We start from the raw sequence: 15,940 nt of genomic DNA, 5'->3' as shown, positions 1-15,940 counted from the left end.
GCCCCCAAAGAGCACCAGCAATGTAGTACGGACACTCAGAAGAGGCAGAGCTCAATTCTTGCTGCTGAGAGATTAATACAGAAGCAAGCTAACTCTCTTTGTCATATAGGTGACAACCTTCAAACAGCTATTACTGTGGCAAAGAATTCTGAAATGATTCCTAGAGGAAGCCAGGTGATCCTTGTTGAAGCCAATGAACCAGAAGATTTTGTTCCTGCCTCTGTGACTTGGCAACTGGTCGAGAACCAAGAGAATGGCCTGAGGAAGAATGTGAGCAAATTTTGGAAGGCCCCTTGGTGGCCTGCCCTGATGGTATATAGCCCTGGTCCCAGCAACCTTCTCTCACCATTAGAAGTCACCACAGTCGAAACCCCTTACAGCTGTCCAGAGTTCTGCAATTTGCAAAGCATTTAGCATTTCCACTAGCATGTCTCAGCCCTGGCTGTGCAAAGAAATCACCTGGAAGAGTTTTTAAGCTTCCAGCGCCAAGGCTTTATTGATTAAATCCAAATCTCTGTGTTGGGAGCTTGCAGCAGCCCTTTTCTCCCCAAGATTCTGATATGCAATAGTGGCTGAGAACCAATAATTTACATCCATATTTCCCATTTGATTTTCACAGTTAGCTTATACAGTTGTCAAAATGTTCATTTTGCAAATGAAAAAACTGAGGCCCAGCAAGGTAGGCTTACCCAAGACACACAACTGGCAAGTTGCAGAGTGGGAAATAAAATTTAAGTCTGTCTGATTGCACCCAGAACCATGGGCATTTAGATTGTGCTGTGCCTGTGACATAAAGTTAACAGGTGTTGGGCTTCTCTAGATAGCAAGTTTCTTATGCTTTTGTGAAGAAAATGAGCTGCAGCCTGACATCCCATCCCTAAGTGTAATGCCTCTGCCTACATGTGAGTTCAAGGAGGTGGTTTTCAGATGGCAAATTATAAAAATGCTCCCTTTCTTGAGACTGACCAGCCCTTTGGATTGTTAAGTGTAGAGTAGGCCTTGTTCAGTATACAAACTGCACAGCTGTACAGAGTGACTTTGCCCTTACTTGGCTCAAACCCCTTTGCATTGGCTGTAAAAGATGGCAGCTCTCTCTATGTTTTGCAGATTTCTGGTGCTTATTTCCTTGCAAACTCACTTGCTTCTGTGTCAGTACATGTTGCCTCAATTGCACTGTGTGATAAAACTCAAGTCTTCATTAATTTTTTTTTTTTTAGAGATCAGTCTGCATTAATTTTTAACAAATAGTCCATTCACACTACCCATTCACCTGTGTAATACCTTTAGTGAATTTTTAGTTGTTGCTGGGAGAAGTCACATCACAGTCTCAGGCTTTTTCCTCCTCCCTGGCTCCCCACCACACTTTTCTTCTCCAGCTTTTCAGTGAAAATAAAAGGAATTCTGTCTTTACCTCATGTAGAATTCTTTAAGCATATCCTTTATTGGCTGTTTTGCATGGAGGAATGGAAAGGGAGGGCTCTATCACTTTGCCTCCTAATTCAGTACATCAAAATATTTTTCTTCCCCCCCAAAAATGCTTTTCCTCAGATGGATCCCTCTAATGAAAAAAAAAAAATGTTCTCACCTTTTATACCATTTGAACTCAGAGTCCTACACTAATGTAAAGACCTCGAGAAATGTTGCATTAAAAAGCATGATCAGCGAGGCACCTGGCTGGCTCAGATGGTTAAGCATCTGCTTTCGGCTCAGGTCATGATCTCCACGGTTGTGGGATCAAGCCCCATATTGGGCTCCCTGTTCAGTGGAGAGTCAGCTTCTCCCTCTCCTCCTGCTCATGTTCTCTCTCTCTGTCTCAAATGAGTAAATAAGAATCTTAAAAAAAAAAAAAAAAAAAAAAAAGCATGATCAGCTGTGGGTATGATGAATACATATGCAATTACTGGGAGCTCTTTTTCGAGGTTGATCCAGGTGGGACACATTGACATACAGAGGACAGGAGAGAAGGGTTTCAGCAAAGGAGTCAAACTGGTGCAATGACACCTAGGGTATGCAAGAGATGCTGGCCACTGTGAAGGAATGTGTCACCTGCTGAGGTGGGGAGAAGGCAGGTGCTATAAGGAATTAGGCTCCAAAGAAGAAGTCTGCCTTTTTTACAGAAAAGATATTGGGGCATGATGTGTGAGTGAATGAATGAATGAATAGTAAAAGATCTTAGAAAATTAGTTTGCATGAAGAGGAGAAGAAAGAGAAGGGAAGAATGTTTTCTGTTCTTCCTTGGAATTGCTAAGTGATACCTTTGAAGGATTTCCTCAGTAGACCGATAATGCATGTATTATCTCCTGGGACAGAATCCCAAGCATTATGTTGTCAATGTCTCATATGTTCATATAATTTGGGGAGGACATTGTAAGCATCTTCTTCATCTGTATCTACGTTCCATGAACAATTACACGTTATGTATTTGCTGGTCCTCCCACTGTTACATAACTTAAACATACTTCCTTCTATAAAACATAGGAAAGCAGAAACATTCCCTGAGAACCCATGTGAAAACCATGCTCTTTTGAATTTAGGAAACATACCTTAACATTGGGAACAGTTCAGTGCCTGATGGAGCAAGAGGGAGCTGTTACCATTTTGCAATGAGTGGGAAATCATACCAAGTGATATTTCAGCATTTCAACAGCTTGCTTCCAAAAGTAAGTACTGGTGAAATGAAGTGTTTTGTTTTGCCTCAAACTAGTGAGTCAAAAAAAAAGAAGAGAGTAGTGAAGGTGATAATTAGTGAGGTTGTCTCAGATTTGGGGAATATACATCCCCAAAGGGGCACTTGTCCCTTCAGAAGTTCCCCAGACCTACCTGGTCCCACATATGCACATGACCCCTTCTTCAGAGTCTGAGCTCTGGTCCAGCTCCTCACCCCCATGGCCAGCCCAACCTCAGGCTTCCTCCATCTCTCCCTCCCTAGCAGGGAGTATCTCCAAATAGTTCCAAATGTGCTGCCTGTTTTGTGGGTCAGTCTCTCTCTAAAAGCCACCAACTCAATGTCAGGCTAAGCTCTATTCCCCGTCCTGTCTGGATTCTTAAATTACAGCAGCAGGAAACAAAGGCTTCATGGTTTATTTTCAAAATCATTTGTTATCTTGTCCTCTGTGTGTCTATTTAAAAATAGTGCTGTGCAGGGTTGTGCTGTCAGTGTGAAGGAGATAAGTGTGAAGCACAAGCTGAGGGCAGCAACCATCTGTTAGCAGTTTCTTGAAAATTCTGTCGCCTTACGAGTCAAGGACCATTGGATCTCAACCCCAGAGGCTTCTAGAAAGCTGTTAGTGGAGTTCCTCCTTGAGGAGATGGGGCAGCTGAGACTCAGAGAGGTTAGGTCCCTTGTGAAATGTTTGCCCAGCTAGTTGGACCAGAGCTGAGAACAGAACCTTGGTTCTCTACTCCTCATTTGTTGTTTTTCCTCTACCTATACTGCAATTGTGGGGATTGTGTTTGGTAGAAAGAACTGAATTTCCTTAGGCATTTTTGTCCCATATGCTCTGCTGCTTTCCAGTTATTAACTCAAGGTTATCCCATTTCAGAAAAATGGCCTGGAAGAAGGTCATAAAGTCGTGATGGGGGATGAAAGTGAAAGCTGAAAAGTAAAGCACTGAGTCCCCTTTCTCCCTGTCCTGACATTTGCGCTAATGACACACCTCCCAAGGCTATATTCGAACAGAGGCCAGGAATGATTTTCAGGGCTGTTCTTTAACTTAAAAGGTGTTCCTCATCCTAATCTTATTGCAATAGTTGTTTTTCTCTTCAGATTCTGGTGAATGGAACCATTTTTGCAAGAATGTCGCCTGGACAGAAATCTAGTCTTATTGAAGAATTTCAGAAATTAAAGTAGGTATTATTGCATGAAAGGAGAGTGTATTCGTTATCTATTGCTGTGTAGCAAATTACCTCCAAGTTTACTAGTTTAGAATAACACTATTTATTATTTTTCATTTCTATGGGTCAGAAATCCAGGTGTACTGAGTGGAATCTTCTGGCTCAGGGCCTCTCAAAAGACTGCCATCAAAGGTCTGCCAGGACAGCAGCTCCCTCAGCACTGGAGTTGGAGGGGACTGCCACCAGTCTCCCTTGCATGTTGTTGGCAGGATTTAGTTCCTTGTGTGTGGTTGGGCTAAGAGTCCTAGTTTTCTATTGGCTGTTGGACAGAAGCCATCCACAGTTCCTTTCTACACAGGTCATTTCATAAAGCAGTTCACAGTGTGGTGGCTAGCTTCCACAAGAGTGAGCAAGAGAACAGAGAGAAAGATCACTATATTTAATAATCTCATCTTACAAGTGATATCCCATCACTTTTGCTGTATTCTCTTCATGAGAAACGAGTCAGTAGGTCCAGCCCACACTGAAGGAGGAACTTAAACAACATTATGAATACCAAGAGGTGACAATCGCAGAGAGCAATTTTGGAAGCTGCCTACCCCAGACAGCGTTCCTCTACAGCATAACGTAGAGGAAGATTCTTGGCTTGAATGTGGAGAATAGAAAAAATAGGGGCTTGTATAGTTTAAAACAGGAAAAATGGGGAAGTGTTGGAGTCGTCACCTGGAATTATTTAAGGTTGGTTCATTAGAGGATAGGTGAATAATTTCAGGTCTTCCAGGAAGGAGGTGGAGTGATATTTTCACTGTATCTGGCCCTGGCAGGGGTTTGGGTATAGAGGCAAAAAAAAAAAAAAAAAAAAAAAAAAAAAGTCCTTTCTTATGTTTTTAAAAATAGAGATGACCGAGTCACATCAGAACAAAATAGTTCTTGAGACCAGACCTACCTATAACTTTCTGGGAATGTTAAAATTTCTGGGCTACAGACTTCAGGAAAGTAAAAAGGAAAAGAGAATAGTGAAACTTCCCATAATTGCCAAGAAGTAGTAGGTAAAATCAGGAGACTGACTTTCCCTACTATTTTTTGTTGTCAAAACATTCTTAGGGAAGTTTTAAGAAACTGCCTACCAACTCCTATAATGCCTTGAAGCTGGGTTAGTAACCTCTAAAATGACTATTTTACTTATGGTCATTATATGGCTGAAGAAAGTGATTTTACCTTTCTCAAATGCCTAAGATATTTTACCAATTTATATGCTTACTTTTGAAAAGCTATATTCCCTTTAAAATCGATTCAGGAAGATAGATGCTGTCTCAGAATGAACGCTCTTCTTGATTTCCCCATCTTCCTCCTCCTGTCTTTATCACTGGCGATGCACACAAAGTTGTCCAGGTTCTTGTCTGCATTCAGGGAACACTAGAAGATGTAAGATTCTTTGTGTGATGTAAAGACTAATCATGGGCTTCAAGCCTGAAGAAAGGAAACCACTTCAGCAAATGTGTGTGGTCGTGACACTCATGGGAGCGCAGGAAATGTTCATGGGGGATCTTCATGTCTCCCAGCCAACCTCAGGAGTTTGTTCAAACCTCATGAGTTTGTTTACATTTGACCATTTTAGACTTAAAAAAAAATGAATATTTCTTATGTTTCAACTAATAATAAGGAGATTTCTGAGAAGTTCATTTTTTGCCTGTATTAATTTTGTTATTTTGTGTGTTTCTGGCAAATTGTCTCTGAACCTTTAATAGTATTGCCATTAATCAATACCCATAATGTATTATTTAACCTATAAGAGAAGACAGAGTATGTCCTGGATCAGAAATTCCTTTTCTTTGGTAACAGCTTTATATTTACCTTCTATTTAAATCATTGTGTTTGCACATCAACTGGTATAACATGTTATCTCATATCACTCCAGGTTGCACCAAGATTATGTGTCTATGTCTCTGGTTTTATCTGTTCAACCATTTCCAAAAAGTGTTTCTCCTCCTCGTGTCTAAACTCTGAGGTTTCCATGCTGTCAGCTACCAAAACACAGATGGATTATGTTCTATCTGTGTGTTAGGTGTGGAAAGTGCTATGATTATGATTGCACGCTCTAAGGCTTAGCCCTAGTTGATACAATCACCCAGGACTTCTTACACAATGTATATTCATCTTGGTAAATGTCTTTGGCAGAATCACTATACTTTCTATGTGATTGAAACAATTTAGATAACACAATGGCCTTATTTGTCTAGGAATACTTCTCTCCCAGTCATTTTCTGTCAGCCTGATTCCACATGTGTTCAAAACACACACACACACACACACTGCATGCAAGTTGGTTGTGATGAAAATTATCCAAGTGAGGCATTAAGGTATTCATTTTTCTCATGGTTTCCCTTGCAGTTACTATGTGGCCATGTGTGGAGATGGGGCTAATGACTGTGGGGTGAGTAGAAATGACTTCAACCAATGCAGGTGGTTCCCTACTGTCCCTCTAGAGGACCCAACAGCTCCCCAGGGTCTGTCTCATCACCCTTCTGTCAGCAATCACTTCATCAGTCTGCTGTTTATATTCCCCACACCCGAGTGTGAGCTGGACACTGAGAGGCGTAAAGTCAGATGAGCCATTTCTGTTTTCTGACAACTCCTAGAATAAGAAGGACAATGAAAGTCTACTTAGACTCCTGTGGTTCAGACCCAGAAGGGACTTTTCACGATGAGCTGGTTTAAATCGCTCATGTTACCAATACAGAAGTGAATCTCAAGGAGATGAATTCTTTATTCTCTTTCTTTTTCTTCTCTTTTGTTTCATTTTCATTTTTATTTATTTATTTATTTATTCATTTTGTCTTAAGTCACACAACTTGGTAAAGGCTTAGTGAAGAAAACATTTGAAACAGATGGTTTTAAGTTTTGAATTATGTATAAACTGCATTTTTCCCCTGCTAAACTTCCCCAAGGTTAGTTTTTAAAAGTTGGCTTTAACCCCAAATTCTTACCATCAGTAAAATCATAGACCAAACTATTTGGCTATTACAAACTATAGCAAGCCTAAATTAATGATTCTCAGCAGATTGCATTCCATGCACAATAGAAGGCAGCACATATTTTGGATTCTGAGTTTTGAAGATATGTTGAAACCATAGCCTACCTTGAAAATAAGAAAATATTTTTAGTACAAAATTTTCAGTATAAAACTGAGGAGTATTGCTTTGTATTTCTAAAGCTGTTAGATACTTGAGATCTGAGTAGCTGTTTTACTTTCTTTTTACATATTTTCTTCAAAGTGCTATGGAAAAACTGCTCACACTTAAAGATCTCTCATACATTTTTCTACCTTATGCTTCATGAGAAGCCAGTTGTTAGTCTGCTTTTCAAAAATGAGTACCCATTGCCATAGTTATGTAGAATTTAGTACAAAAGAAATAGTAAGTGTTAAAAAGGACATAGTCTCTGTCTCCTTAAAATTCATTATCTAGTCAGGGTAAGAATCTTGCATAATATTAACTGAAGCATAAAGTAGATAGTCCTAAAATATGTAATAAAGAAACCAAATACTAAAGGAGAAAAGAGGAAGAAGCAAATATTCTAATATTTATTGAATAGGAATTTAGCATGTACTGGCTGTGGTAACAAGGTACTTTGCATGCTAAGAACTATAGAAGTACAAAATCCCATTTTATGCTCACAAAATTCTTGTAGGATTAGGAACTTGCTGGCCTGCTAATTAGCCATTGTCTGTTCTGTACACTCTCTGGGCTGCTTCTCGTCTTGATGAGAATGAATTAGCCTTTATTTCAGTGAGGAAACACATGTCCTGGAGTGATCTGTGATGTATATGATCCGGTCCCTGTCTCCAGTGAAGATGCTTTCCGTCCCGTACTTCATCCCAGCAGTTAGCTGGTTGGCTAGATCAGGATACCCAGGAAAAGATGAGGATTAGATAGCTTTTCCTTTTGTTCATGAAGATAGCCTGCTGAGTGGTAAGAATTGTGACAGCCCCCACAAATGTCCACCCAAATGCTGTCATCTTTTTCATGGACTATTTGAATGAATGCTTCCATTTTCTTTTCACATCTACATCCCTGCAACCAATGCGCGCACGCACACACACACACACGAACACACCCACCACTCTCCTACACTGAGGTCATTGTTTAGCTGGTCCCTCTTCAGTTGATGACTTTCTCGATCAGGAGAGGGAGGGTACTCCAGGTGGGGGAACAGCATAAGCACAAACCCAGGGCTGGAAGGTTACAGTGTTATAAACTCAACAATGTGAAGAATAGTCTCGTGGAGTTGGAAGAGTTAGAACGTGGCCTGAGGAGTCCTGGGTGTAATGTGGACTTGTCATTCTAGGCTTTGAAAATGGCTCACGCAGGCATTTCGCTGTCAGAGCAGGAAGCATCTGTGGCCTCCCATTTCACCTCGAAAATAGCCAACATCAAGTGTGTGCCTCAGCTCATCAAGTAAGCCACTACTTCCCCTTCCACCCTCATGACTGATGGGCTCCTTGTCTGACTCTGGGCAGAATTCAACATAATTTAAAGCAATAAATGTCCCAACAAAGGTATGGGGAAAATGTTATCAGAGCACCAATTAAGGGACCATCAGTGCTTGGGAATGCTGGTAACAGCCACCCAAAAAAGTGACTTTTGCTGAGGCTTACAGGATGAAAGCCTATGCCATGCGAATAGTTGAAAGGTAGAGTTGATATTTAAAAAGCAGTTGCATTTCTTACTTCTTCTCTCCCTTATTTTATATGTTGGATATATACTGGAACCTTCCTCCCTAGGACTGGGGTGGGTGAGGAAGCACAAAGGGAACACTGCATCAGAAAGCTTCCCCAAATAGTGTTACATCTCTAAGATACAAATCAGCAAAAATCCAAAATGATCACATGGAAGACTACATTTGAGGGAAGGTTAAGGAATAAAAACTTGATTTTCTCAGTAGGTCCCTCACCTCTACTCAACTCTCATTGCTGATTTTGTCTCTACTCATATTTGAAATGTAGTTAAAAATAAAACATTAAGTTTTATGTTTCGTTCACAAATCTTATTCACCTGTAACACGGTGGGGTAACTTCAGTCTATATTCATAGCCAGTGGACTGAAAGCACCAAAACTTGAGATATATTCAAAAAGGATGATCCTGAAGTTCTCCAGTATGTCCCTTGGTGCATCTGTGCATCTGAATGGGCAACTACTAGTAGGAGTCATTGGCCTAAATATTCCAGTGCAATTTTTTCCACACCCGCGTCTTGCATAGCGAGACAGCTTGACACATCTACCTGATCCCAGGGTGCATGTACCTATGCCTTCCACACCCTGAAACATCAGCACCTCCCCTGCCTCCAGAACATCTCCTCTTCCTAACTTCTGTGTTCTCTGGTCCTTAGAGCCCTGAGAACCTCGGAGCATTTTGAACTCTTTCCCTTCTTTGTCCATAGCCAAGCGAGCATTGTGTTTTCCTGATCTTTCAGAGACTCTCTCCAAGCCCTTTCCTTACTCTCTCTACTGTCTTAACTTTGGTTTATATTATGACAACTGCAAAATGTCAGTGCCCAGGACCCATTCCCTAGATCATGCCTTCCATCATCAACACAACTCATGGAGCTTTTTAAAATATTGTGCTTGGAAATGTAGTGGATGAAGGATGAGACCAATCTTGCCCTGGAAGACTCACATCCTAGTAAAGGTACAGATAGATAGAAATCTAATCCTAGAACAGAGACTCTTCTGCCTGATAAGTGAGAAGTGTTCAGCAAATTAGTTTTAATGAATTAATGCCCTGACAATATGGTAATTTTTTCCAGTAGTTCAGGTTGATGACTTAAGCCAGAAAGGAAGATTTCAGCAGGGGAGTTGGAACTCGAAGGAGGGACAGAACATGTGTAAACAGGAAGGAGGTGGGAGAATATTCCAGGTTGAGGAAGTGGAGAGCCATGTTTAGCAATGGGGTTTTGTCTTGGGAGTGTAGAAACCCAATGGCCCAGTTGGGCTAAGGAGCTTCTCAGGTGGGAGTGACGCAGGGTAAGCTGGAGTGCCAAGTGTGGAGAGAGTTTAAACTCTGGGACAGTTGCACAAAGTGCCTACTTGATCCATCCAAAGACAGTAACATTTGAACTTCAGATGCTCTGTCTCACACATATGACCTAATGCATTTGTGAATGCAGTGTAGTATTTTAAGATCCAAGTCATGATGTAAAATTTCTCTAGTGGCAGATGGTTTAGTAAGATTTCAGGGTAGAAGCTTTTTGCTTTTATATTTCATAGATTCATAAAAATTAGGTATGGTTCAGCTCTGTTAGGTTCATTTTACCCTTGCTATCCTTGAAACATGCTTATTCCTGGGAAAGCATCCTTCCCACCCCAGGGGCATTGAGGTACCACTTTAGATGCGTAGATCCACAGGTTCTCATTTGTATCTTTTGAAACATGATTGACTTGTTTCTTTAGTTGAAGCCCTTCAGGACAAGGACTGTACCTCATTCCTTTTTGTATTATCATGCCCAGTACTAAGCTGGATACATCAGAACATTCGAGGAGTGGTTGTGGAATGCATAAATGATGTGTTAGCTTCTTAAAATTCATCATCATTAGGGATAGCGGTAATTTTGGAGGCCTGTGCAAACCTCCCTTATACTTTCCTCAAAATGGCTTTTTGCACTTGCCTTTGAATCTGGGTGCTTTCATTTTTTTCTGGAAAGGTACACACAGAAGGATAAAAAGGATGAAACCACAAGGTTTATGTGAGAAATTGGTCCAGGCTTCACATGCTGGCCCCTCCTCAGCTTGTGGGTTGCTCCATTCTGCATTGAAAACAAATGGCAGTGCCTTAAAACTGGTGAAAAACATCTGGCCAAGGCATCCTGGCCCATCTCTCCCAAACCTTCTCATCATGTCTAAGGCGAAGCGGTTACTAGTTTGGCTTTTAAGGTTTTCCTTCTCGGGTACCCCGTCCTTTGACAAAATGTTCAAGCAGTGCAGATGTCCATGCCACGGAGAGAGGACGTGGGCTGCCTCCCATGTGAATTCACTTCTGTCATGACAAGAGCAGGCTACCGGAGGGGTTATTTGCCAGGTTTCCTCACTCCTCCATTGTGAGCTCCTGCCCCACACTGTCTTCTTTGCCTGTCATCATCCACCACTGAAACAAGCCTCAGTTAAGGGAATAAGAGCTCAAACAGCATTTTTAAAAGGGAAATACTTACTTTTTAACCTGCAGTTTCTACTGTTGTTTTTATGTCTTTTGAACTCCACACCAGCTCAGATTATTACCATGGGATCTTCCTGGAGCATTGAAACTAACAAAACCCCATTCATCTCACATATTGGAGTCATAGACATGCTTCCTAATATGCGAGAACACCTGTCCTTTAGCGTGAAGTCTCTGTGGGACTCTAAAATGTACACAGTTCAGTTCTCAGAAGCAAGTTGTTAGGATGTAACGAGTCACAGTCGAGTCAAAGCTTGACATTTTGCACCTTATCATGATGTCTTGTGTTTATAATATCCATGTTAATCTTTTTGATTCACTGAAAATAAAGACTGTGCCTGATTCGTTTATATTCTCCACGACTCTAAGCAGAATGTTGGTACCTCATCAGTCCTAAATAAGAGTGCGTGCATGAGTCAGTGAGTGAGGTCATGATTGAAGCAGAGAATGAATGAGCAAATGAGCGCTTCAATAAATAATCGAGAGGATGAATCACTGATTAAGTAAATGTATATCAACAAGCTATTAAACTTGAACTCTGTTTGAAATATAAGAGATTGAGAAATGTATATCATGCATAACCAGTTATTTTTATTTTTTTTTTCTCAAACAGAGAAGGCCGAGCTGCTCTCGTTTCATCCTTCGGGGTATTTAAATACTTGACCATGTACGGCATAATCCAGTTTATTGGTACTTCACTGCTCTATTGGGTATGAACCTAAATAATTTCTTCCCAGTTTTAATTGCATTTACATCCTTGGTTTATTCTTTGGGGTGTGGCTCCTACATGGGATTTAATGTTTTATAAATAAATGACATTTCTCAAAATAGATGTCTGCAAACTTGGGAACTTGGCATAACTGCACATGACACATGGAGCTAGAAATAAGTAGCTGGGGATCAGTTTTCTAGGAGTGCTGTTTTTTCTAGATAACTGGAGACACTTGACCTCTTGATCATCTATTTCTTTACTTGGAATATGAAGAGAGCTTCAGAACAGCCTAAATATAACTCAGCAGGAAATGCATCAGTCTCCAACTATGGAATATTTTTGACAAAAGACTAAGAGGAGATAAAAAGAAAGAGAAGTTTTTGAATTTGACCTTGAAGCACCAAGAATTAGAAAAACTCCCAGACCAGAAATTTACTGCTGAACCTGGTCAGGACGTACACACTTCAACATGTCATTAGCAGAGGATTAGTATTTAAAAAATTTTTTTAAGATATTTATTTATTTATTTAACAGAGAGAGAGAGAGAGAAGCAGAGGAAGAGAGAGTAGACTCTCCACTGAGCAGGGAGATCGATGTGGGGCTCAATCACAGGACCCCAGGATCATGACCGAGTGGAAGGCAGATAGTTAACTGACTGAGCCACCCAGGTGTCCCTATTTAAAAAACTTTTTAAAAAGATTTTTGAAATTAAATAATAAAAAATGAACATTTTAAAATTAACTAACTGTATGGAAGAAATATGTATAAGTCAAAAGTAATCTTCATTAATTCAGTCATAGCTTGCTCTATAGTGAGATGATCCAACAGCCTCAGAAAACACTTCAAGGAGGCAATTATTATACTGTTTTTCTGAGACATTTGAGAGATGAATGAGAGGACCACAGGCCTCTAGCATCTGGTGGGCTGTTGTGAGCAAGAATCATATGCAGAGGGCTAAGTGGCAACCAGGCAGATTAGAAATAGGAACTGGGTTGAGAGTCAGAAAACCTAGATTCAAGTTCTACCTCTATCACTAAGAACACCTTAGATTTTGCCCTTGGCCAAGCCCTTATGTGCCTCTGGGAAATCAGGTTGGCAGGTTTCCAAAGTTCTAGGAAAGCAGCTTCTAGAACAAAAACTAAGGCTGCCTTGGGAAATTTCTCCCTGTTGCATCTCACCTGCATTCTGAGGGGAAAAGAAAGGAAAAGATATGAGGAGGAAATGTAGGAAGATAGAGAGAGAGTTGGAGGGTGAGAACCTTGGGGAACAATTCATGGGGATGAGGAACAATTTATGTCTTCTCAAAAATATGAAAGACTTCTCAGTTCCAAGTCTTTATGCATAAAGTCATATCCACATAGAGATAGGCCACTCTGCAGCCATTCACTCTGATGGTCTGGGCTTAAATAAAAGTGTTCCACAAAGACCTTTTTTTTTTTTTTTTTTAAGATTTTTCTTATTGATTTGAGAGAGAGAGAAAGAGAGTGAGCGCCAGCGGGGTGGAGAGCAGAAGGAGAAGTAGACTCCCTGCTGAGCAGGGAGCCTGATGCGGGGCTCAATTCTGGGACTCTGGGATCATGACTGAGCCAAAGGCAAATGCTTAAATCAACTGAGCCACCGAGCTGTGCACCCCTCACCCCACAAAAAACCTTTAATTAGAAACTTCAGGGTCTTGAGTTCACACTCTAAAAATCCAGAAATACTTCTTATTCGCATAAATATGGTCCCCAATGGTTCAAATCATAATTTAGTGTTCAGTCAGCAGCCATGAAGCAGAGAAACAGCTGGTTGCAACAGGTATTGCAAAGTATGTTTCTGGTGGTAACGAGTTGACCTTTATATAAGACTCCATAAACGTAACTTCAGACAAGTTCTGTGTCTATACAAACCTAGGAAGTCAAGCATACCAGACTGAAGTCTGCAATGGGCTTACTTGGGGTAGGGGGTACTTGTTCATTTTGTGAAAGTGAATGAACCCCAAGAGAATGATATTGTGAACTCAATCTATGGATAAAGATGGAGAGTAATACCTGTTGAATGATTCGTGGCTTGGATTTCAAAATTTTAAGTTTGACGTTCCCAGTGGGTATCTTATGTTGAGAATTCAACTGTCCAGGCTGAGACTGCAGCTGCCAGATTACTGTGGCCAATAAAGAGGGTGTTTCCCAACTGGCTGACTCTCATTGCTAACATGGAGTTAAGGCAAACACTGCAAAATCGTCATCTGGTTTCATTCTCTCCAATGAGATGTTAAAGGTTGTAGGTAAATTACTTCCTTTTTAAAGAGGAAAGAAAAATAACTGTTGCTTCCTGACTACTTTTCAGAAAGATTTTTGGCAGTGATAACAATGCTGCTTTCATTTACTTTTTGTTCAAGATTTATTTATTTATTTATTCTTAGAGAGAGAGAGGGAAAGAGAGAAAGAGAGCCTGGGGAGGGAGGGACATAGGCAGAGGGAGAGAGAGAATCTCAAGCAGATTATGCACTGAATGCAGAGCCAGAGGTGGGGCTCAATCCCATGACCCTGAGATCGTGACCAGAGCCAAAGCCAAGAGTTGGATGCTCAACTGACTGAGCCACTCAGGCGTCCCTTTATATTTACTTGTATTTCCTTTTCAGCAACTACAGCTCTTTGGGAATTACCAGTACCTCATGCAAGATGTAGCCATTACTTTGATGGTCTGTTTAACAAGTAAGTGTTTTAGCAAAGTAAACAGAATTATCTTTATTTATCCATGACACTTCAGAAATGCTCACATAAACCGAAGCTTCTGAGAAAGATGCACCTTTATGTACTAAAACCACATCACCTGTGAGTTTTTTGAAAGAGGTGTTGGAGTAATTTGAGTCTTGAGGTCCTCAGATCTGGCACTAAAACATCCTGATAGCAAATAGGTCTTAGTCTCATAAAATGATCAATGTATTCTGAGTTCTTCATAGGTGTGTGTCTTTTACATAGAAAAATGTACAAGAAATCTAGAAAAGGAAATCTTTAAAACCCAAAGGTCACTTTCTATTATTCAGCTATACTTCACATTGACGTAAAACCAGATTTTTGCTAGGTCTTTGACATGTGAAAACAAATGCTAGCATTTAATTCTAGGAATTCTATCAAAAGCAAGGTGTGGCTCACAGTAGCTATTGCTCATTTCCTTCCTTTAAGATGACACTGATAAAGTATTACCTATCAAAGGACTCAGGGCTTTATACTAACTCTTAATAAGCAAGAAAGGTGACTACCTCAACAGAGAGCAAAGAAAAAGAATGACATAGTCATCTCTTTTTCCTTGTTCAACAATGGAAGTGTTATGAAAACTAACAGATTAAACATCAGGCAATGCAGGATATTAATAAACTCAAGAATTTTCATGTAACATCTTAAAACATGAAACTGATACAGAAATCGTTTATTATATCAACCCGATGACAGAAGTTACCAGCATTAGAGATGTAAGTAACATCAGTTTTGATTCTTCAGGCTGAAATATATATTCATAGTCCATTAACATATTTTCTGTGTTTTATTAATAGTCACACGACTGGAACATTTTGAATTGGTGATATTGCTTTTGCAGTGTTGGACATTTTTAAGTAATTTGTATGATTTATTTGTGAACATGGTCGATGATGCTAAAAAAAAAACAAAAAACAAAAATACACCAGGAAGTTCTAGGAGCTAAGCTAGAAGGCAATAGCATGGTGGAGAAGGCCATGGCCATTTTCGATCACTCCCTATCTTTGCAAACTTTGGCAAACTATTCATGAAATAATTTCCTGATATGAGATGTCCTCCTAGGGTTGAGAAGATCAGACAAAACAATGCATGTGACGTGTACAGCAGTGTGCCACACACTGTAAGCCCATGTCACAACATGAATGCTATCACCTTGCACCTAGTCTTTTATTCTTCTTTTGAAATGACTGGCTAACTCAGCGAACCCTTGAACAGAATTAGACTAAGTACAAGTAGATTGATTAGAAATCCAAAAATATGAATAGTGTGTTTGGGGTATTTTTTAAAGATTTTATTTATTTAGTTATTTGTTTGAGAGAGAGAGATAGAAAAACAGAAAGAGAGAAAGAGATGGGGGAGGGGCAGAGGAAGAGGAAGAGGGAGAATCTCAAGCAGGCTCTGAGCTGGAGGGAACCTGATGAGGGGCTCAGTCTCACAACACTGAGAAGAA

At 40.3% G+C, this 15,940-nt stretch overlaps 1 protein-coding gene across 8 annotated transcripts in view; it reads left to right on the top strand.

Annotated features, from left to right (window-relative positions):
* The window catches only part of ATP13A5 (ATPase 13A5), a 103,443-nt gene that overhangs the window by 66,633 nt on the left and 20,870 nt on the right, over positions 1-15,940 (top strand). For all 8 annotated transcript variants that reach the window (XM_082728290.1, XM_082728291.1, XM_082728295.1 and 5 more), the window contains 7 exons: positions 110-270; positions 2,535-2,660; positions 3,767-3,846; positions 6,226-6,268; positions 8,182-8,291; positions 11,657-11,753; positions 14,376-14,448. In XM_082728290.1, the coding sequence (XP_082584416.1) occupies positions 110-270; positions 2,535-2,660; positions 3,767-3,846; positions 6,226-6,268; positions 8,182-8,291; positions 11,657-11,753; positions 14,376-14,448 (690 nt within the window). The remainder of the gene's footprint in view (positions 1-109; positions 271-2,534; positions 2,661-3,766; positions 3,847-6,225; positions 6,269-8,181; positions 8,292-11,656; positions 11,754-14,375; positions 14,449-15,940) is intronic.

Source organism: Mustela nivalis, assembly GCF_964662115.1.
Source record: "Mustela nivalis genome assembly, chromosome: 1".
Classification (NCBI taxonomy): domain Eukaryota; kingdom Metazoa; phylum Chordata; class Mammalia; order Carnivora; family Mustelidae; genus Mustela; species Mustela nivalis.
This window is presented reverse-complemented; position numbering and strand designations above follow the sequence as displayed.